The 21,212-nt window shown below is 37.3% G+C and overlaps 1 protein-coding gene and 1 long non-coding RNA gene across 3 annotated transcripts in view; one reads left to right on the top strand and one right to left on the bottom strand.

Annotated features, from left to right (window-relative positions):
• The window catches only part of LOC5564737 (probable cytochrome P450 301a1, mitochondrial), a 96,192-nt gene that overhangs the window by 29,436 nt on the left and 45,544 nt on the right, over positions 1-21,212 (bottom strand). For both annotated transcript variants that reach the window (XM_001649033.3, XM_021841910.1), the window contains exon 3: positions 10,743-10,893. In XM_001649033.3, the coding sequence (XP_001649083.3) occupies positions 10,743-10,893 (151 nt within the window). The remainder of the gene's footprint in view (positions 1-10,742; positions 10,894-21,212) is intronic.
• Positions 120-1,060, top strand: LOC110675907. Its single transcript, XR_002499904.1, has 2 exons — positions 120-307; positions 375-1,060. It is a non-coding gene; the product is annotated as an uncharacterized LOC110675907 (long non-coding RNA).

The following is a 21,212-nucleotide window of genomic DNA, read 5'->3' as shown; positions in this document are numbered from 1 at the left end:
GCTCAGCCTCAACTCAGCCTCAACTCAGCCTCCCGTGTTCACCAAAGTCAAGTTCAAAGATGGCTTGCTTACAATAGAGACCGGTTGGTTGCTTTTTACCTTGCGCGTGCATACGGCGGCAGTGACTTCAATGCACTCGGGCCAGATGCGGCGAGAAACCTTGACTTTTTGTTCACTCGTTCGGCGATTGTTTTTCGCTTCGGGCTGTGAATTGGTGCCTAGTTTTTATTGGTGTTGATTTTTCTCGGCTATAAAAATAGTAACGGATTTGATCTGTTCAGGCTAGGTTGTGTTACTCATTGTCATGGTGACTCGGGAGTTTTTGGAATTATATTGAAACATTGAAACTAATAATTTTCTTTGAATTATTTTAGCTGTCCTAAATGCTTTGATGATTATCGAATCGAACTCAGTTCGCCCCCAAACGTCTGGATTTTTTACGGGACTCTACAGCTTGAAGGTAGTCGTGGATTCTATCCCCATTGGAGCACGTGTATCTTTTAACAAATTTAACTTCAATTTGTATATTTCACACATGTTCTGTGTGTGCATATCAACGTGAAACATTATAATATAATTACTTTTAAATAAGCATAAATTGATTCCTAATCAATTGTTGTCACCTTTGATAAATGCAAAAATATATTTTGATCATGTTTGTCCATTGTTTAAGATCCTGGCTTACAGTGACAGTTCGTGCCAGCAGAATCTCGGCTCACCTTGCCGTACAGAAATTACGTAACAATTTCTCCCTCTCAAGTAAGGGTCCAAGGGCCAAGATTCTGCTGTCACCAATTGTCAGGTGTGAACCAACTCCTGAAACAATAAACTTACATGTTAGAAGAGTGATATTGACTAAAGCATATTTTTGCACTTTATTAAAGTTGTCGAAAAGCAGATATGAGCTAGTTTTTACACATGCGTAAGCAACCTCACAATTTAATCTTCGATTTAAATAAAAAACCAATAATGGAACACGTATCTTTTTTGTATTCTTTTATAAAAATGGAAATCAAATGCAATATGGCCCTTCGATGTTCGGAATACAAACTTTGATGTTCGTAAAGATCAAAGGTATACACAACAAAAATGAAACTAGAGATTTTAACCAAGTAGTTTCAATTTATTGTCCAATCATAAGAAGGAAGAGTCATCAATGTGCGAAGACAAAGAACATCCGCAAATATTTTTAGCACGATGCAATTAATAAATACCAAAATGCAGCCAATCTGTGAAATCATCTCGAGGCCGAATTCAAAATTCCTCTTATTCATTCAAATCGCTGTATCATCAGCTAGCAGCTGTCATAAATTCGGTTCAAAAACCTCACAATGCACATTTTGCCTCACGAAACCGGTTATTCCGGTACTATTTTTGTGTGACGAACTCCGAAAAATTCAAATTTGATTCACATATTTTTGCATGTCGTCACACATGGGCATGCCTAGTCCACGTTCTTCAAAACTTCCATCGTTGCCGTTAGGGGGTTCATATGTGCTTAGATTATGAATATTTATACTTTCTGAGCCGACGTGGGTCCGGGTCATTCATAGTTATTCATCTGAATGTTGTTGAACATGGGCGTAGCCTGAAGAAGGCAGGTTGAGTAGGGGGTTTGCATTGCCCATCCTCGTCTGAAATGATCAAATTTATTTTAACTTTATCTGGTTTGAGTCACTGTAGATTTTCATATGTTTATGAAATATTATATATTTTATATGTGATAGCACACACTAGACTTCGATTTTACACGGTGTTTTGACCTACTACTACTTAAATTCGGCCATCACCATATTTTTATGTAAATCGACCAAACACAGCCAGTGTGGTTACAATACTCTTTTACAACTGAGTATTGCAACCACACTGGTGGTGATCGTTCGATTTGCATAAGAATCAGATTGATTGCCGTACATCAGTAACGAAGCATACACATAAAAAAAATCTAAGATTTACACGTAACGTTATTTTAGCCTCAATCATGCAAAGCCATTTCTCATGTATTATTCAATGATAAAACCTATAAACACATCTATTATACACAACATTGTTACCAAAATCCTTAAAATTGAACGCGAAACGTCTTCTCTCGAAGAATGTTGCATGCAAAAAGGCTCAGTTTACATGATTTCCACGCTGAAAATTCAATCATAAATAATGCACATGGAATGACAAGCCGTCGATCCATCCATGTGCATTATTTTTGACAGAATATTCAGCGTAGAATCATGTAAACTGAGCATTCTTGTTTGCAATTTCACTTTCAAGATGCAAGAAAGCATGCAATATTGGCAAATGTTGGATGTAAGATCATGAAATATTTCAGTTTCACTCAAGATTGCAAACATTTTCGAATGCAATGAGACAGTTTACATTAATCATCGTTGAATGTTCAGTTGCAACTCGTTTTACTTGATTATCATAAAAAATTACGTGCCATGTAAATTTTAGATTTTTTTGCTGTGTACATTTCAGTCGTTTTTATGTTTCAGTTACAAAATATTTAAGTGCAAAAAGCTTTACGTCTCTCGTAATTCTCATTATTTTTAAAAGTGTGTAATTGAAGAATTCTGTGCGTTCCCGTAAAAGGATCTAATTACTTAATAGCGATTATACAGTACGATAAGTACAGGAGAAATTCTTATTATAAAGGTAAGTGGATGAGTGCTCCTATTCTTCGTTTATTTGCGTAAAGAAAAACTAAACCGTAAAAACAAAACCCACAGCATGGCTTGAAAAGTAGATCATTATAGATTTCACGCCATGCCGTTTTTTTTTTTTGTTTTGTTGGTATCATGTAATTTTAAGAAAGGACGTAAATTTATGTCAAATCATTCGCTTCTTTTATGTGCATCTATGAAGACCTATCCCATTTCAATATCACAATTATGTCTAAATAATTAGTCGATTAGACCATTGGGCACTATAATTATTAATATTTATTTGTGTCACACCATTCACTAAATCAGCTTTTGAACTATTCACCATTAGCATCTTTTGCAGGAATCGTGTGGCAACATGAACGGGAACCAGAAGAACAATACATTATATGATATTCCCCATCCGGATTTTTCCGTCCATCTCCATCACTTTCGCACGCGTAAAATAATCACGCACTACTTTAAGTAAAACTAGACCGTTATCAATTACGATAATTAAACACATATGAAAACTTTTCAAATAAATGAAAACGAAATCTCTCTCGACGTCGTGAACCGGCCATGTTTGAAAACAGATTTAATGATTTGCAGGATATCGTCTGGGAAATTTATTTTCATGTAAAGAGTGTAGTAGCAGTAGTAGTATGCCGAAACGTCATGTAAAATCGAAGTCTAGTGCAAGGTTTCTTGAAGGGAGGTTCATCAATCTAAGCAGTCAGTGGGAAGCAGATGAGGTCAGCTGCCGTTGAGGTGGCAGTGGCATTTGCCGAGTATGTTTTCATGTACGTTCATATGGGATAGTGATGGATTGTTTACCGCGGAAAACAAAACCTGGTGCAAAACAAATGCCGGAATGGTGAAGTGAGAATTTTCTTCCGCATTCCTGAGTCAAATTTACTCTCTGTTTTGTGTTGGTGCCTTAAACCAGTCAAAGCATTTAGCCAAAGTGTACAAATGTTAGTGGGATTTGTTTTTTTTCGCATTCTTTAACTCAGTGGTTGCCAACCTTTTTGAAGCTGCGACCCCCTTTAAAGTTCTAAAACCATTCAGCGGACCCCTGAAAATTAAACTTCTTGGAAGTATTATTAGTTATTTCTTAAAGGGTAAAATATCTCAGACTGGATTAACGAATTCTTAGCAAGTACACCACAAAAATCGTTCATAATCCAACATAGATAAAGCCACGCCATTTTTTTTTTCAGGAGAAGTCGAATAAGAAATCAGTCAGGCGTCTGCTGTGTGTTTTTACACGGTGTGTAGAGCAACTTCAAAACAAAAAAATCGGCATGTCTGAAATTTTGAGACAAGAAAGCCATGACTTCCCCCTTTCATTTGCAACCAAAACGAAAACAATCGGTCGGAGGGTATAGAACATTTTTTTTTTGTTCAATTTTTTACGGAGTTTGGGATATAACTTTACTTTTAGGGGCGTTTCGATTCTTCCGATATATCGGAATATCGATATTTTGCTTTCGATATTCGATATTTTGGTATCGATAATTTCTATTCGATATATCGGTAATATCGATATTTCCTTCCGATATATCGTACATTAATACAGTCAGTGACAAAAGTTAGTAACTGAAGGCTGTTTTTCCATACAAAATGCCCAAGTTTGGATATCTGTATCTTTATCTCAGCTGGTAGTCCGAATTGGGTAAAATTTGTATGGCGAACTACAAATAACCTGAAGTTTTGTGCATACTGATCTTATTAAATTTTAGACATTTCCCAAAGAGTTTCAGAGGGTTGTTCAGAGGAAAAAGTAAGTATCCAAGAGATTTTTTAATTACTTTAAAAATGGTAAGTTGGTTTGATTGATGGCAAAGTTGTTCAGTTTTAAAAGTTACATAAACTTACAGAATACCACACCAACCAATTCCAATTTATCGCTTTTCGATTAAATCGAAAAATCGCTTGGTTACTTTTATGTTTGAATAACCCTCTGAAACACTTTGGAAAAGGTCTGGAATTGAATGATCTCAGTATGTACAAAATTTGAGGTTATTTGTAGTTCATCATCCAAATTTTATGCAATTTGGACTACCAAAAGCTGAGATACAGATCTCCAAACTTGGGTTATGGAAAAATAGTATTTGATTACTAACTTATGTCACTAAGATTATATGGAAAAGCTAAGGTACAGTCCTAGACGGATGTATGAGAGTTCCCGTCCGTTACCATAGACAAAGATTCGGGACAAATCTGCCTCTTAGACAAAATTGACGCATTTTCTGGCAGTCGAAAATTGTCGTGGCCACATCCTTGCGAAAGCTAAGGGATAGGAAATGATAATTGATTAAACACTTATTTACGCCTACCAACAACTTGCCTGATTGCTACATTATCTCATAAGTGGAAAACAATTGTAGGGTTTTCTCTATATATTATTATTTATTTTGTATTTGAAGAAGCATTTTCCGTTCACATTTTACTAAAAAGTATCTAAAAAGAAGACATTTATTTTAATGTCGGTCAAAAAAGCATTAATCTTGATTTTTTTCCATTTAAATGTATCAAATGATATTCCGATACATCGATATTTTGAATCATTATATCGGTGGTATCGATATTTTGATTCGATAATCGTATCGAATCAAATATCGATACCTTGCAATATCGGAACGTCCATTGGCGTAGCTAGGATTTTTTTCTGGAGGGGGCCTAGGGGGGGCCTAGCAAATACTTGTTTTACAGAAGTAATTTCGATCGCAATCACGATTTTCACAAATTCCGTACGTTTTACAGGTGTTACTTTGAGGATTCCTCGTAATATTCCACAAGAATTTCTTGAGCAGTTAAATACAATTCAATCGGGAAAATGTTATTCATGATATCTCAGAGAAGTTCTCCGCAAATCAATCTGTATTTTCAACAGATGATTATTTTTTAGATTTATCTTAAATCAAGGAACAACATCTCGCATTCCTTCAAAATTCTCCCATTTTTTTAATTTAAAAAAATGCATAACGAAGAAATGTTTAAAAAATCTCACATTCCAATAGATTTCATAGAGGAATACGTTCAACTGTTCTTTCAAAAACTCATCCACGAAATTACTTAGATTTCTTGAGTAATTTGTTCAGGGTTTTCTTAGAGACATTTTTTTCTCATCATCAACCTTATTTGATAAAGTAGAAAAGCATATGCTGAGATAACAAAAAGATATTATGACTTTTCAAATTATTTAATTGACATATTATTTCGAAAAGTTGTATTATCTGTAAATTTTATTCAAAAAAATGTATTGTTAAATTTGTACTTCCATTTCAACCGAAATGCTAGTGGACGAGAAAAATGGTCGGGAAATGGACACTCTATCACAGATTCATCTAAGCATTTTCCAGAGATTGTTTTCTTTCAACCGCTCGTTCTTTTAAGGTGTTTTAAGAAATTTCTCATCAGATGCACTGAGATTTTGAAATTAATCAATTCTTCTCAAAAAAATCTCCAAAAGTTCAATCAGGTATTATTTCAGGATCTAGAAATAACTCCATTTTTTTGCGAACAGAAATCTCAAGATTCATTCATAAATAACATTTAAAAAAATATCCACTCTCTTTTTTTTTTTTTTGTTCAAAAACTACTGCAAGAAAATTTCAATATTTTTTGGGGATTGCTTCATAAATTCTTCTACAAATTACTCCAAACCAGATTTCATTAATAAAATTCGAAAATGTAGGCTCAGAATTTCTGAAACTTGTTGACAATGTACCTCTCAAAAAAACTATTAGCTTTTTTTTTTGATCGGTGTTTGAAACGGATGGAATTTCAACTGAAAGTATTTGTGACTAAAATCTTATATTACGGTTCTTTTGAAAATTTTCCGTTCTGCGGTAGCCGCCAAGTTCTACCGCAGCTGTCAAAGTTCTACCACAGGTTTGAAAATCATTGTATCATTGAACGAGACCATCTAATCAAAGTATGCTAGTAGAGTCCAAAGCTTTGAAAACAGAAGAAAACAACAGTCATTAGCGTGGTTTCCAAGGTATCATCGCAACCGATAGATGATGCTTTGTGAAAATCAGTAATGTGACAACCGTAGAACGGAAAGTTATCTCTAAAATTGCAATATCACTTTTTGTATAAACTCCGAAGTTTCATGATACATTGGTAAACATATTGATGTAGAACCCATTTTTTTCTACTTTTAGAAATTCAAAACAAACTTTTTTGAATGGTATCTTATCGAGTATTTGGTAGTACTGTAGAAGTTCAACCCGAAAATGTAAGATTTTAATAAATTTAAATCTTAGTGAAAACTTTTGCATTCCTTTGAAAATTTGTTGAGGAATTCCTGATAGACTTTCAGGAATCAAGAACCATACGTATAAGAATTCTGTAATTTTTCGAAACTTTTATAATTAACCTTTTTTGGATTCTTTGAAATGTTGCTTTTTGGAGGATGGAAATATTTGTGTACGAAGTTTCTCAAAGCGTCATGCGAAGGAAGGAGAAAAAAAACATTGGTTGCTCAGGTAGAACAATAGATGGCAAAATGTACAATGAAAGATAATTTATTATCTTTTCTCTAGAGGTAATTTACAGGATAGTTAAAACCTTTCTAATGAATCACCAATTGAAAAAAAAACCTCAAGGAGGTCCACCAGAATCTTCTTTAGAAATTATCCTTGAAGTCTATATTTCCTTGACTTGTGATTTACCACAATTCTGCAGGAAGCCTCTAGAAAGTCCGCACTCGTATCGCACAAAAATTAAAACCAAGAATATGGATTCTGACAATAATTGAAAAATTGTATTTTCCAAAGAAGTGTTTTAAGAAGGATCAATACAAATTTATTTATGAATATCCTAATAAATTTTCCCTTTCCTAGTTACTTTGCTACATGTTCCTCTATAGAATCCTTCACTGCTATGCTAATTTCGGAAGCAAAATTTTTCCAGGATGCTTTCAACGAACTTCCTCTGAAGATCTCTGAAGGCAAGTGACATATCAAAAATAATTTTCTTTCCAATTCTTGAAATATCCGGGGATTTGAACCAAAATTATCAAAAAAAAAAAAACGTAGATGAATTTATGACGCAATTTGTAAATAATTTTGGAATTATTTCTAAAGGCCTTTTGATTAACTTCGCGGAAGAATTTGTGATATTTTTTTTGGGAAAACTATTTAAAGTAATTCAAAGAGGAATTTCTAATAGAATTGCCAGTTAAACATCTCTGTATTAGATTTGACAGAATCAATGGTTTTTTTTGGAGGAATTGCGAGGGATAACTGAACTTTTAAAAGATAAAGTAACATTTTTCAGGTAAATCCGAGAACATTTTCCGGAATCAATTTGCTAATACAAACTAGCCATAGAAGGAATGGCTGTCAGCCAGGAGGAATTCGCTTTGAAAGTATGAACAAGTTCCACAATACTATTTGACTAATTTCGAAAAGATTTGCAAAAGTTCTGAAGCCACCCTTAAATATTCCTTGAGGAATTTGATTAAACTAAAATTCTATAAATATTTCGATATTATACTTGTTTTTAATTATTTGTTTTTTTTTTTAATTATGAATCGTGGTTTACGGCCAACCAGCCGAGTGGAAGTTTAACAACTACCGAAAAGCTAAACATTACATATAATTTGCAATTGGATTAGATGGACAAATTGATGTGAAGATTGGCGAAAAAGTTACACGTCTTCTCAGTGAGAATCGAACCCACGACTCCCCGATCTCTAGTTGGGGCGCGTTACCTCTACGCCATGAGAGGACTCATGAACGCAGAAGTTAACCTGAATTCGATTTCAGCTCAATAATCACGTGGTCCTTTTTCTTCCGAAAGAAGTGCACTTTGCGATTTATATTTTTAAGTGTTATCCTGGCGAAAATAGTAAAAAGCTAAAAAAAACGTTTTATGCTGTTTTCATTGCAATGTTGTGTTTTTTTTAGATAATTTTTCAGGTCGATAAACAGCAAAATTTTTGAAACTATCACCGAAAATCGCCTTGTGCACTCCCATAGTTTGTATTCCATGCGAAAAAAGTGTTAAATGTATCCTTAAGGTGAAGATAAATCAAAGCCACACCTCAAATTTTCAAGAGCACAAATCTGAGGAACCAACCATCCATTTGAGCTGAAAGCTTAATCGATTGGTCTCTAGCTGGTGGTGAGCAATCGATTAAGATTGCAGCCCATTCGGGTGTTCGGTTCTCCAGATTTGTGCTCTTGAAAATTTGAGGTTTGGCTTCGATTCATCTTCACCTTAAAGAGCTCATTCTTGTTTACGGCGGATTCAACTTTCGATCAAATCCTATGGACCGATGCATGTGTTCACTAATTTGACGTTTGAGCGGTGTCGAATTCACGCGTCGCCATGATCACATAAATAACACGGCACCGCTAAAACGTCAACAAGTGAACCCGTGCATCGGTCCATTCGTTCGAATCCATGGCCCATTTGATTTTGCTGGCCTAAACGGGAATGCGAAACGGTTTTCGATCGAAAAGCATTCGAACGCTGGGAGGGAGAAACCAATACAAAATTTCACTACGTCACAGTGAGCCGAGATTTTGCTGTCACGAACTGTCACTGTGAGCCCAGATCTTAAACAATGGACAAACATGATAAAAGCGCGTAATTAGCCTAAGCATATTTTTGCCATTTCATCAAAAGTAGCAAAAATCGAATTAGAATCAATTCATGCACATTTAAAAGTAACGTCACGAGAGCACCGTTAATTCTTATTGAATGTAACGTATTGGAATGAGGCTTTTTTTTAATGTTTTCATTAAAACTGAAAATTAAACGCATAGAAAACTGTGGCCCTTTTCCAATGTTTGTCCAGAAAGATCGAAGGCACACAACAATTGAAAACTAGCGATTTTCACTAAGCCTGCTTTGATTGTCGTTGGCAAACTGGAGTTATCTTGCAATTTGGAAAACAATTGTTTCCAATTTCGTGTGTAGTATCGGTGCCTCCCTCCCAGTTCGAACGTAAACAAGAATAGGGGTGTAGTGTTGTCTTTGGTGTACACAGAAAAAAAAAATATTTAATTTTCAATGTGATGTAATCTGAAGTCTACTGTAAAAATAAATCAAATTCGCGTGTTGTTACAGCATCATGTAAATTTAAATGAATATACATTTAAGTTTCAACTAAAAATGATTGAGTAATACATGATCGTGTAAATTTAAAGTGGATTCGATTGAAAAATAATGGATTGGTCGTTAAAATTTAGGTTTATTTTGATGCTCCAAATATGTGCATGAAAATAAACTTAAATAAAAAATAAGTTTTTTTTACTCAAATTTGTGTAAACTGCATTTAGTTTTTACCCATGGTTGGTTTGTTTTGCCTCTCTCGCAACAGCAATGTAATCAAAAACAGAGAGAGATGCACCGACCCATCGTCGAAGTTCAATGGAATAAGCCAAATTTGGGTTCTTTCGAGTTTACCTAACGTTAAGATGTTTTTACCCATCACGGAGACATCAAAAGTTAACGCTGGGTAGATTTTTTTTTTGCACTGAGTTGTTTGTTTTGCCGCTGTTAAATGGAAACAACCTAATGATAGGTATATATCAGTTATCCCAAATTTGGGTTATCCCACGGAAGAGCCGAATTGCGTCGAAAGAAGTCAAAGTTGGGTTGATTTGCGGCTCCGTGTAGAAGATCCAGATATAATTCCTGAAAAAACTCAAAACGCAATAGCATTGAAGCACATGCTAAACAAATCTGGGAAGTGACACTAGTGGAGTGACGAGTACTTTTGCACAATCTTTGGAAAGTTCCAAACAACATATCATCGAAAAAGTTTATGTACGAATCTTCGCTAAAAGTCCATGGATTAATTCCTTCAAATCCTCTGATTAGATACTAAAAGGTTTAAATTCCTGGAGTATTATATAAGAGAAATAATGGAAAATTCTTCTTAGACAGATTCCTTGGAGGCATTTTAAGAATCAATTTGTACAGGATTTTATAACTATTACTGGAAGATACTTTTGAGGTATTTGACAACCAACCGAATCTTCAGACTTTTTCCTATCCTCCCAAACTCCCTGATGGAATTCCTGGCTACGTCCATGTCGTGAAATTATGCAGGTCCGCTGTCGGGTCATGGCTTACCTTTTCAATTTCATCAGCGTCGTATACGAAGAGCAGATCGGGCCGTCCGATGAGACCTCCCAGTCGCACTATCCGGCCGAAGTGTTCGTGCAGCAGGAACGATATCATCGCCACATCGGAAATTTTGTACTGACCGATGATGGGGAAAACGCTGAAAAGATATGGAAATTATAAGAAAAAAAGTTGTGTTTGAGAAGTGGAAACAAACAATGATGATATCTTCAATGAACGCGAATCCATATTGGTGACGGAGGGAGGAACGTTAACTGTGCAAAGGTTAAACAGTAGTCAGACGGATTAGCTAGTCGCTAATTGTCCCCTGCATTGGGTTAGACAGATGTTAATTGTTGGGACCGCATCCAGCAAACGGAATGATAGATGATCGGTTCCGTTCCGGGCAAACAAAACTAGTTTTTGTTTTTTCAACTGTTTTGGGTGCATCCGTTTCACTAGTGGTGAGTCGGTCAGTTAGCAAAAGTGCGTCAATGGTCAAACATTTTGGACAACGTTTTTGACATCATTCCAGTTTGCGGTTTTCCGTGGATGAGAGTTGGCAGTTGGGGCAAGTTCAAGGTTGCGAACCGTAAACGGGTACCGGAGCAGCTGTGTTTTGTTTGGTTTGACGCATTTGGTCAGATTAATTCGTAAGACATCGGGATAAACCGGGTCCAGGTTTGGAGAATAAAGAATCGATACGGCAACTACAACGTCTAGTGAAAGAGTTGCGAACAGAAGATAGAGGGCGAATAAAACAGCAAATCAATGTGACAATTAAATTTCTAAATTCACACCTTTTCGAGGGCATCGAATTTATTCTTCGAACGGTAAACAGATAAAACAAAGAGATAAAGATTAGACAATTTTCAAACTTGTATTATTTCTAGAGAACAATATCGCGTGAAGATTTTTTTTTGTAATTTTCAACATCGTTGTATTTGAGTGAAAGATTTAATTTCTTATCCCTGAAAAGTAAAACAATAGGTTATTGAATCGTCGTATTCCGCAGACCACATTTCACTCTGAACCTACTCGTGTTACATTTTTAAAACATTCAAGGTATAGTACACAAATTATGTCATACTTAATTGAAGCGTGACGTAATTTGTGCATGACCTCTAATTTTCGTATTTACAAAACGACGTAACTTCAAGCAATTCATCTTCCTGAATTTTAAGGAGTAGATACAGCATACATACTTCGTTAATGGAAACATTTTTAATCGATTAGTCAGTCGATCACCCCGTCACGTAAGCATATCGTGCCTCGTGCCATGCCAGCCATTTGGCTCTGTTTTCACGCTCTGATTGCGCCTTTCAGGAAGTCGCATCGATAATGCTTTCCCCTTGAGTTCGCCGGCCGTTGGGAGTCCAAAGCGATCCAGCCTTGAGCAACACAGCGCGCGATGGTGTTTTGATCTTTTTGGCAGTGCGAATAGCGTCATTCGGAAGAACATTTCCCGAAATTTGGCGTCATTTGAAAACAAGCTAAACAGGTTTCCACAATCGGGAACGATCTTCCGACTGACGCAAATTATGGATATCTCAACCGCATAAAGAACGCATTGCGAACAGGGTTGCTTCATTTGAATCTTTATTATTTCCTTGTATTAATATCAGTATCCCTAAGCAAAATATCTGTATTTTGAATCGTTATCCTTAAAAATTAAGAGCGAAATGATAAAAAGTCTGCATATATTTTCTGCATACTTGCTTCCAACACTCAACTTATAATATTCCTACATAAAGGGCATACATGAAATTATTGCGACACCGAAAATGTCATGCCAATTTTCTTATAATGTTTAGAATCAAACCAAAATTTTAGGGTAGTTTTGTACAAATATTTACTTCAAAATTCAAAATAAAAGGTAATCGATGGATCCTTGAGTGTAAAATTGAAGGCATTTTCGCTTGATGCCCTCCATCAAAGGCTTTACAGTGTCATCCGGTACCAGTTTCTCAGTTTTTTTTTTTTTTTTCATTTTCTTAACGTGTCCTTCTTGTCTTTGACAGTATTCTTGCTCTTCCGAAGTTCCCGCTTCATTATTGTTCAGTACTGCTCCACCGGGCGCAGCTCCGGAAAGTTTGGCAGATTCATGTTCTTTGGAACAAAATGGACATAATTGGCCTCATACCACTCTAGGACACTTTTAGAATAGTGGCATGACGCCAAATCTAGCCAAAATAGCGGAGCTTCGTCGTGCTGCTGCAAGAACGGCAAAAGGCGCTTCTCGAGGCACTCAGATTTGTAGATCTCGCCATTTACTGTGCCCTTTGTCACGAAAGGCTCACTCCTCAGTCCGCAAGAGCAGATGGCCTGCTAAATGAACTTCGACATTTTCTTGTGCTTAAATTTGTCGTCCACATCGAACTTGCTCTTGCCGGTGAAAAACTCCAACCCCAGAATTTGCTTTAATCGGCTTTTATATACGTTTCGTCGTCCATCACACAGCAGCCATATTTTGTCAGCAGTAGAGCTTCCGTGCCCGAGTTTTAGCCGTCGATTGTTGCCGCTCATCGCAGTTTTGGAAGTCTGTACCTTGTATGTATACAATCCAGCTCTCTTCTTTGCATTCTGGACGTATGTAGCTCTGCGACATGCCGATCTTTTTAACCGAATCACGGCTTGAGACGTTGGGATTTGCTTTAATCATCCGCTTCACCTTTCCCTCCGTCTTTTTGTTCTCCGGTCCGGGTTTTCTTCCAGCTCCTTTGCCGTGGTCCAACGTCAACCGCTCCTGGAACCACTTCAACACTCTGGAGACAGTTGAATGGTGAATGTTCAACATTTTCCCAACAGCCGGTGCGACAGGTCAGGAAATTCCAGGTGTTTGGAAAGAATTTGTTCTCTCGACTCGCGTTACTTCACCTCCATTTTCGTTGAATCGGAAAACACGACTTCGAGTTTGACAGCATGTAAACAATACACATCAATGAGAGAGTGTGCAAAGTTTGGTTGTTTTTTACTCAATGGTAGAAAAGTTATGCCCTGTTGAATGTGTCGTAATAATTTCGTGTTCACCCTTTAAATCAAACGCTCATTACTAAGTATACTGGCCCACATATCTAATTTCTAGAAATGGCCCGAGGAAATCGGGAATACTCCTGTAGCCGGAGTTAATGCGGTGGGTCACTGGGTCAAGACGGGTAGAAAAGGGCGATTTTTTGGGACATGCCAAGTTATGTTTATTTATTTCCAATGGCATTCATTTTATTTCGCATAAATCATTAAGATCCGATATTCAATTCAATTATCAGATGGTTTACGCTGATGCGTTTTTCTTAAAACTCCTTGATATAGTGGCCACATTATTTCCGATTCTGGAAATTATCTGTGACTTGAAATTTGCCTACCTCCAGGGGCACAGAAGCACAAAACCCCTGTCACCCGACCTGACCCAGTGATCCACCACAATAACTCCGGCCACAGAAACATTCCTGAGATTCTTTGGCTACTTTTAGAAACTAGACATGTGTACGAGTATACTGACAAAACAATAATTAAAATCCGTTAAGTATTCGCTAAGCGGTGAGAGTTTTAGTAATTTTTCTTTCACTCAGGCCTATACGGTAGGCCATCCCTTATTATTCGAAAATGCGAAATGTTATAAGTTAGTCATTGTAAAGTGCTCGTTTTGGTAAGAAAAAAATCAGGTAAAAATTTAAAGTCCGTACGTGGACGCTAAGTGGTCACCCAACGGCCCTGAAGGTATTAAGCGTAGATGATCCCGTGCGCAAAATTGAGCTCACTGCTCTAGTGCAAGCAGCATGAGTGCGAAAAGCCACCATTAATGATTTTCCATAGCTCTACTCGGTCGATACTATCGTATGCCACCTTTAAATCGATGAAAAGGTGATGCGTTGGGACATGGTATTCACGACATTTTTGGAGGATTTGCCGTACATTAAAGATCTGGTCCGTTGTCGATCGGCCGTCAACGAAGCCGGCATGATAATTTCCCACGAACTCGTTTACTACAGGTGACAGACGACGGAAAATGATCTGGGTTGATACTTTGTAGGCTGCATTTAGAATGGTGATCGCTCGAAAGTTCTCACAATCTAACTTGTCGCCTTTCTTGTAGATGTGGCATATTATCCACTCCTACGGTAGCTGTTCTGTTTCTAAGATTGTGCCTATCAGCTGGTGCAGACAAATGACCAGCCTCTCCGGGTCCATCTTTATGAGTTCAGCTCGCATACCATCCTTACCAGCAGCTTTATTGTTCTTGAGCTGGTGAATGGCATCCTTAATCTCCCTCAAAGTGGGGACTGGTTGGTTTCCATCGCCCGCGGTATTGACGAAAGCATTTCCTCCGTTGTCCTGTCCTTCATTGCCTGTGTTCTCAGCGGTGTTCGTCGAAGTGCTGCTTCCACCTTTCGATCACCTCACGCTCGTCCGTCCTTATCCTTGCACATCTTGGCTCGCGGCATGAAAACGTTGCGGGATGCGTTGAGCTTCTGATAGTTCTGTCGGGTCCCTTGCTGCACCATCAGAATCTGCCTACATTCCTCGTCGAACCAATCGTTCCGTCGACTCCGCCCCACATGCTCTTAACTGCATTGTTGATGACTGCCTTCACTGTTCTCCAGCAGTCCTCAAGAGGGGCTTCATCCAGCTCACTATCTTCCGGCAATGCAGCCTGGAGGTGCTCCGCGTACGGAGTTGCGACATCCGGTTGCTTAAGACACTTCAGGTCATACCGGGGCGGCCGTCGGTACCGTACGTTGTTAACGACGGAGAGTTTTGGGCGCAGTTTGACCATCACCAGATAGTGGTCAGAGTCGATGTTAGTGCCACAATAGGTCCTGATGTCGATATTGTCAGAGAAGTGCCGTCCATCAATCAGAACGTGGTTGATTTGTGATTCTGTCTGCTGTGGTGATCTCCAGGTGTATCGGTATGGAAGGTTGTGCTACGAATGGCCATATTATTTGAGGCGCGAAATCAATTAGTCGTAACCCGTTTTCGTTCGTCAGCCGGTGGGCGCTGAACTTTCCAATAGTCGGTCTGAATTCCTCCTCCTGGCCAACCTGAGCGTTTAGGTCTCCTATGATGATCTAGACGTCATGGCTTGGGTAGCTGTCGTACTCACGTTCGAGCTGCGCGTAAAAAGCGTCTTTAGTATCACCAGTTTCCAGCTCGTGTATGTTGCCGCAGCTGTGGTAGATGGTATGATTACCTCTAAACGTTCGCACCATTTATCCCTTCCAACACACTTCCTGCAACGCTACGATGGTGAATCCACGGTCCTTCAGCACGTCGGCGAGTATGCGTGTGCTCCCGATGAAGTTGAGAGATTTACAGTTCCACGTACCGAGCTTCCAATCGCTAGTCCTTTTTCATCGCTGTGGTCTTTGCCGATTGTTCCGGTTCGTATTCTCTCGTTGATTATTCGTTGCTTGATTTTTTTACGGCTGGCTTGCAGGGCTTGACCAACCCCCTTGATTTCCGGAGGACTATTCCCCCTAAATGTTCGGAGGGCCATAGTACGCAGTTTAGCTTAGAGTCCTTCTCTGGCACTCTGGCACGATGGTCAGCCGCCCCTGACATGGGGAACAGACGCTGTTGTGAGCCACTCCTAACATGAAGCACAGATGTTCCAGGATGAAGATAGGAGAGAGGCTAAGGACCGCACAGAGGGGTCTATTTCATTCCTTCAGGTACGCGAGGTACCAATGGTACGCCATACCAAGCCATTTACCAACCCTGTGGAAATGTGCAATTATCTATTTTAGCTTTATTTTGTGGACGGATAAAATCGCAAGGCAGCTTATCGCTGAAAATTGCTTTGAGGGATAAATCCATTATCGTGAGAGTGAGTGAGAATTCGGAACACCGATCACCGATTGGTCACCACCAAATCGATCAAGTTTTCAGCTTGAACCGCTGACTGGTTCTCTAGATTTGTGCTCTTGAAGGTTTTGGCTCCGTTTCATCTTCACCAGAAAAATCGTTTATTTGGCATCGGTGAAGTTTTTTTTTCTCGGTTTTGTTTGCACGCGTTCTAAATGCAATATAATTCAGGTTTTCGAGGCGACGGAGTGATATTTTCTTTTTGTGATATGAACATGCTGATTAAAGTACTTTACAGCTACTGAATCAAGGATGAATGAATAATTTGGGGAGCTCGTTTCATGCTTTTATTTTAGATGTACAATATATTAAATAATGTATCAGGAGTGCTTTGCGAAGGCTCAAGCTGTCGGATTGATTTTTTTTTTCAGTAAGCGCTTCATTCGCGAGAGATCGGAGTGATTTTACATCCCAGCTTATGCGTTGTTGATGCCAAGATTGTGACTGTTTTTCATGTATTTGTTAAACAAACTATGGAAGGTTCGTCACTTCAAGTGTCGGCATAAGCGCTTATTCATGTTTTATAAAATTTCTGGATTCAAACCTTTGAATAGTTGGACGTTTATGATGTTGACGCATTGATATATCACTTCTTTCAAAGAGGTTACACAATCCTGATCATGTAGCTTTCAAACGGTGAAGATGCAGAGGTATACTCGGTCTATAGTAACAATGGATGTCACACTCGCATTCCTTCCCTTGCCAGGTAACCTAAGGACGTGGCCGACGTCGTTATTGATTTCACTTAGTTTAGAGTCCTTTGAATATGGTTCGCTAATCCCTATCTACATCTATTGGTTCTCTGTACAATTACGTTTATTCTGGTCAATCACGGAGTAGCAACTACGAAGTGTACGGTCATCAATGCTCATGCCCATAAAAGGCACAGTGTTCATTTTACCACCACTTCCCTTAAAACAAAATCTTTGAATTCAGTAAGGAAATATTAGAAAACAAATAAAGACCTAACTTTTTGCTCCTGCGATGCGTTCCTATTATCGTGAGTCGTAATAGGAAATCAATGTCACTATCATAGGATCAGAAGTTAGAAAATACAACACACTCTCAAAAGATCACGTAATTTTACGTCTTTTAGATGCACATGAAAGAAGCGAGCCGAATGATATCAATTTATGCCGTATTTTAAATACGTTAGTGTCTGATTCTGGTAATGTCAATCACAATGCCATCGTTCTCGTGTCCTCTAAAACAAAATTACATTTTTTATTTATTCAATACATCTTCAAGAACATGTTATATGTCGTTCCATGACTAACATCATATGTCATTCAGTCATAAGTGAAACCTGGCTCACGGATAACATTCCTGATTCACTCATTGAAATATAAGGGTATAACATTGTTAGAAATGATCGAATTCACAGTCGTGGTGGGGGTGTTTGTATATATTATAAAAGTTTTTTAAAATGTAAACTTCTTTCTGTTTCAGAAGCTATGGTTGGAAATGGTCACATGAGCCGCACTGAATTTATGTTTTTAGAGATTATGCATAATTATGATAAATTTTTGCTATGCGTATGCCACAATCCTCCAGGAACAGATTGTTCGGAACTCCTATTCGATAAATTGGGTGATCTTTCTCTGCAGTACCGCAATGTTTTATTATTAGGTGATTTTAATACTAACTGGAACAAAACGGATAGCAAAACGGAACGATCTAAAAGTTGCTTAGACAATTACGGCTTAAAATGCTTAAATTCAATGAACACCCATTTCCATCATAATGGTAGTTCTTCATTAGATTTCGTTTTGATCAATAATCCAGAGTTTGTATTGAACTTAAATCAAGTTTCGGCACCTGCTTTTTCGAAACACGACGTACTTTTTTGCTCAATCAATATAAGTAAATCTAGTGAAGAAACTACTCGTACATATCGTGATTATAGTAGCATTAATGTGCCTCACCTAATAAATGCGTTTAATGGCATTAATTGGAACCTTCTTTATAGTATGAGTGATAGTGATTTAGCCTTAAACTTCTTCAACCTACAACTACTAAGATTGTTTAATGAATTTGTACAACAAAGCCAAAGAAAAATCCGTGGTTCAATCAAGAAATTGCAAATGCAATAGTCGAACGCAATATCGCTTATCGTCTTTGGATTGCTAATAGATCTACTTTCAATCATAACCAATTTAAGCGTCTTCGTAACAGAACTACTACTTTAATTAATAATGCTGAGGCAAATTATGTGTCAGATAACCTTTCAGCTTCTAGTACAAGCAAAGATTTGTGGAAGAGAATTAAAAATTTAAATATTTCCAAGACTTCTGAACGTAATGAAAAATTCGATAACAGCATTGACGAAATCAACGATTATTTCAGCTCAAGCTTCACCTTCGATGACGATTTACCATCTGTGCCACCTGAAAATGTATATGGTTTCAGATTTTCCGAAATTTCTGAGAATGATATTATAAATTCTATCAATTCTATAAAATCTAACGCAGTAGGCTTGGACGAAATTCCCCTACGTTTTATTAAACTTTTGTTTCCTTCCATTTGTCCAATCATACATTATATTTTCAACTTAATTGTATCTTCGTCAAAATTTCCTCAAGCATGGAAACATTCAAAAATAATTCCTATAAAAAAGAAGGCAAGAACGTTAAATTTAGAAAATCTCCGTCCAATTAGCATTTTATGTGGTTTATCAAAAGTCTTTGAGCGGATTATGAAATATCAAATTCAAGAGCATATCGAAAGCTTTGACCTCATGCATACTTTCCAATCAGGGTTTCGACGTGGTCACAGTACAACATCCGCTTTTATAAAAGTACACAATGACATTCTTTCAGTTATCGATAGAAAAGGTGTAGCATTTCTTTTCCTTTTAGACTTTTCTAAAGCATTCGATAGGGTTTCACATACCAAGCTGCTAAAAAAACTATCCTATGATTTTTTATTCTCTAGACCAGCAGTAAATCTTATGCAATCATATTTATCAAATCGAAGTCAATCAGTTTTTGCTGGTGGAGCCTTTTCCAAGACCTGTTATATTTTGTCTGGAGTACCGCAAGGCTCAATCCTTGGGCCTCTTTTATTTTCATGCTTCATCAATGATTTACCTAACGTTCTAAAATATTGTAAGATCCACATGTTCGCCGATGATGTGCAACTCTATCTGGCTCTAGAAGAAGTTGATTTGCCACTTATGTATCAGCTAATTAATGATGACTTGTCTCGCATCATACGTTGGGCGGATGAAAATCTTTTGCAAATCAACGCTTCTAAAACAAAAGTGATGTTTATTTCAAGAAGCACTCATAACTACTCCTTGCCATCGTTTCGTCTAGGCAATGATCTTTTGGAGTACGTTAATAAGGCATCAAATCTAGGTTTCATAATTCAAAATAATCTTGAATGGGACAGTCACGTCAATAATATGTGCAGCAAAATTTATAGCGGATTGAGATTGTTGAGAATTTCATCAAATATGTTACCAATTTCAGTAAAATTACAACTTTTCAAATCATTGCTGCTTTCGCATTTCATGTACGGTGATGTATTACTTATAAATGCTTCTGCCAGAGCTATAGACAGACTCAGAATAGCATTAAATTGCTGTGTACGTTATGTTTATAATTTGTCAAGATTTTCTCATGTGTCACGTTTTCATCCCAAGTTGATTGGATGTCCATTTTATGATTTTTTCAAAATGCGATCATGTCTAACTTTGTTCAATATTATTCGATTTGCAACACCTTCATACTTGTACGAAAACTTAAACCCTTTCCAAAGCTATCGCACTAGAAACTTTATAATACAGCACACTTTGCGAATACCCTATTTGTAAGAGGCATAGTATTCTGGAATCAATTACCAAATGAAACCAAAAACTTAAATACTTTCAAAAGCTTCCAGCAAGAATGCGTCAAATGGTTCAACAGGGGGAATCAACAAAATTAATCACTACGGATTATCAGAAACATAATATTAAGTTAAATGTATTCCTTCAAATAATAGCTAATTGTAGCGCTTTAAAAGCAATTTTCCTTATGCTACATAGATATGAACAAGTAAATAAATAAAAATAAAATAAATAATGGTAGTTACGTGTGCAAAGTGCACTATTACTGGAACATGTTTAAATAATAGAGGAAGTGTTTTTTTTTTTCAATTAAATGCTTTTATCATTCTTAGATTATTTTTACGTGAAATAGAAAAAAAAACTTTGGTGACAGGGTTGGTAGTCTAATGACTAGCGGTTCTGCTTGCCAAACAGAAGATCGTGGGTTTAATCCTAGGTCAATCCCTTTCTCATGTTTGTAACATTTTAACAGACTTATTAGGGGTCGTGTTCCCGTGTATACGATCCGGTAGGGAATAATTACACGAAGAGAGATACGTTCGAATGGATTACCTGCTTTGCTCTTGCCCACAGTTGATCAGCAGAAGTTTTATCGTTTCATTTTGTACGGGGAAAGGCATCTAACTTCAAATATCTCGTAAATGAAAGCATTAATCGACAAAATATTTGGTAGGCATGATAGCCATCAGCATTGTGCACAACCGGCACCAAATATTTTTTCGAAAATAGTTTCCAATTTTGAGAAATAATTCGTTAGATGCATTTCGCCAAACAAATATTTA

The sequence above is a fragment of the Aedes aegypti genome, chromosome 2 (assembly GCF_002204515.2).
Source record: "Aedes aegypti strain LVP_AGWG chromosome 2, AaegL5.0 Primary Assembly, whole genome shotgun sequence".
In the NCBI taxonomy this organism is placed as follows: Eukaryota; Metazoa; Arthropoda; class Insecta; order Diptera; family Culicidae; genus Aedes; species Aedes aegypti.
The sequence above is the reverse complement of the archived record's forward strand: the minus strand, read 5'-3'. Positions and strand labels throughout refer to the sequence as shown.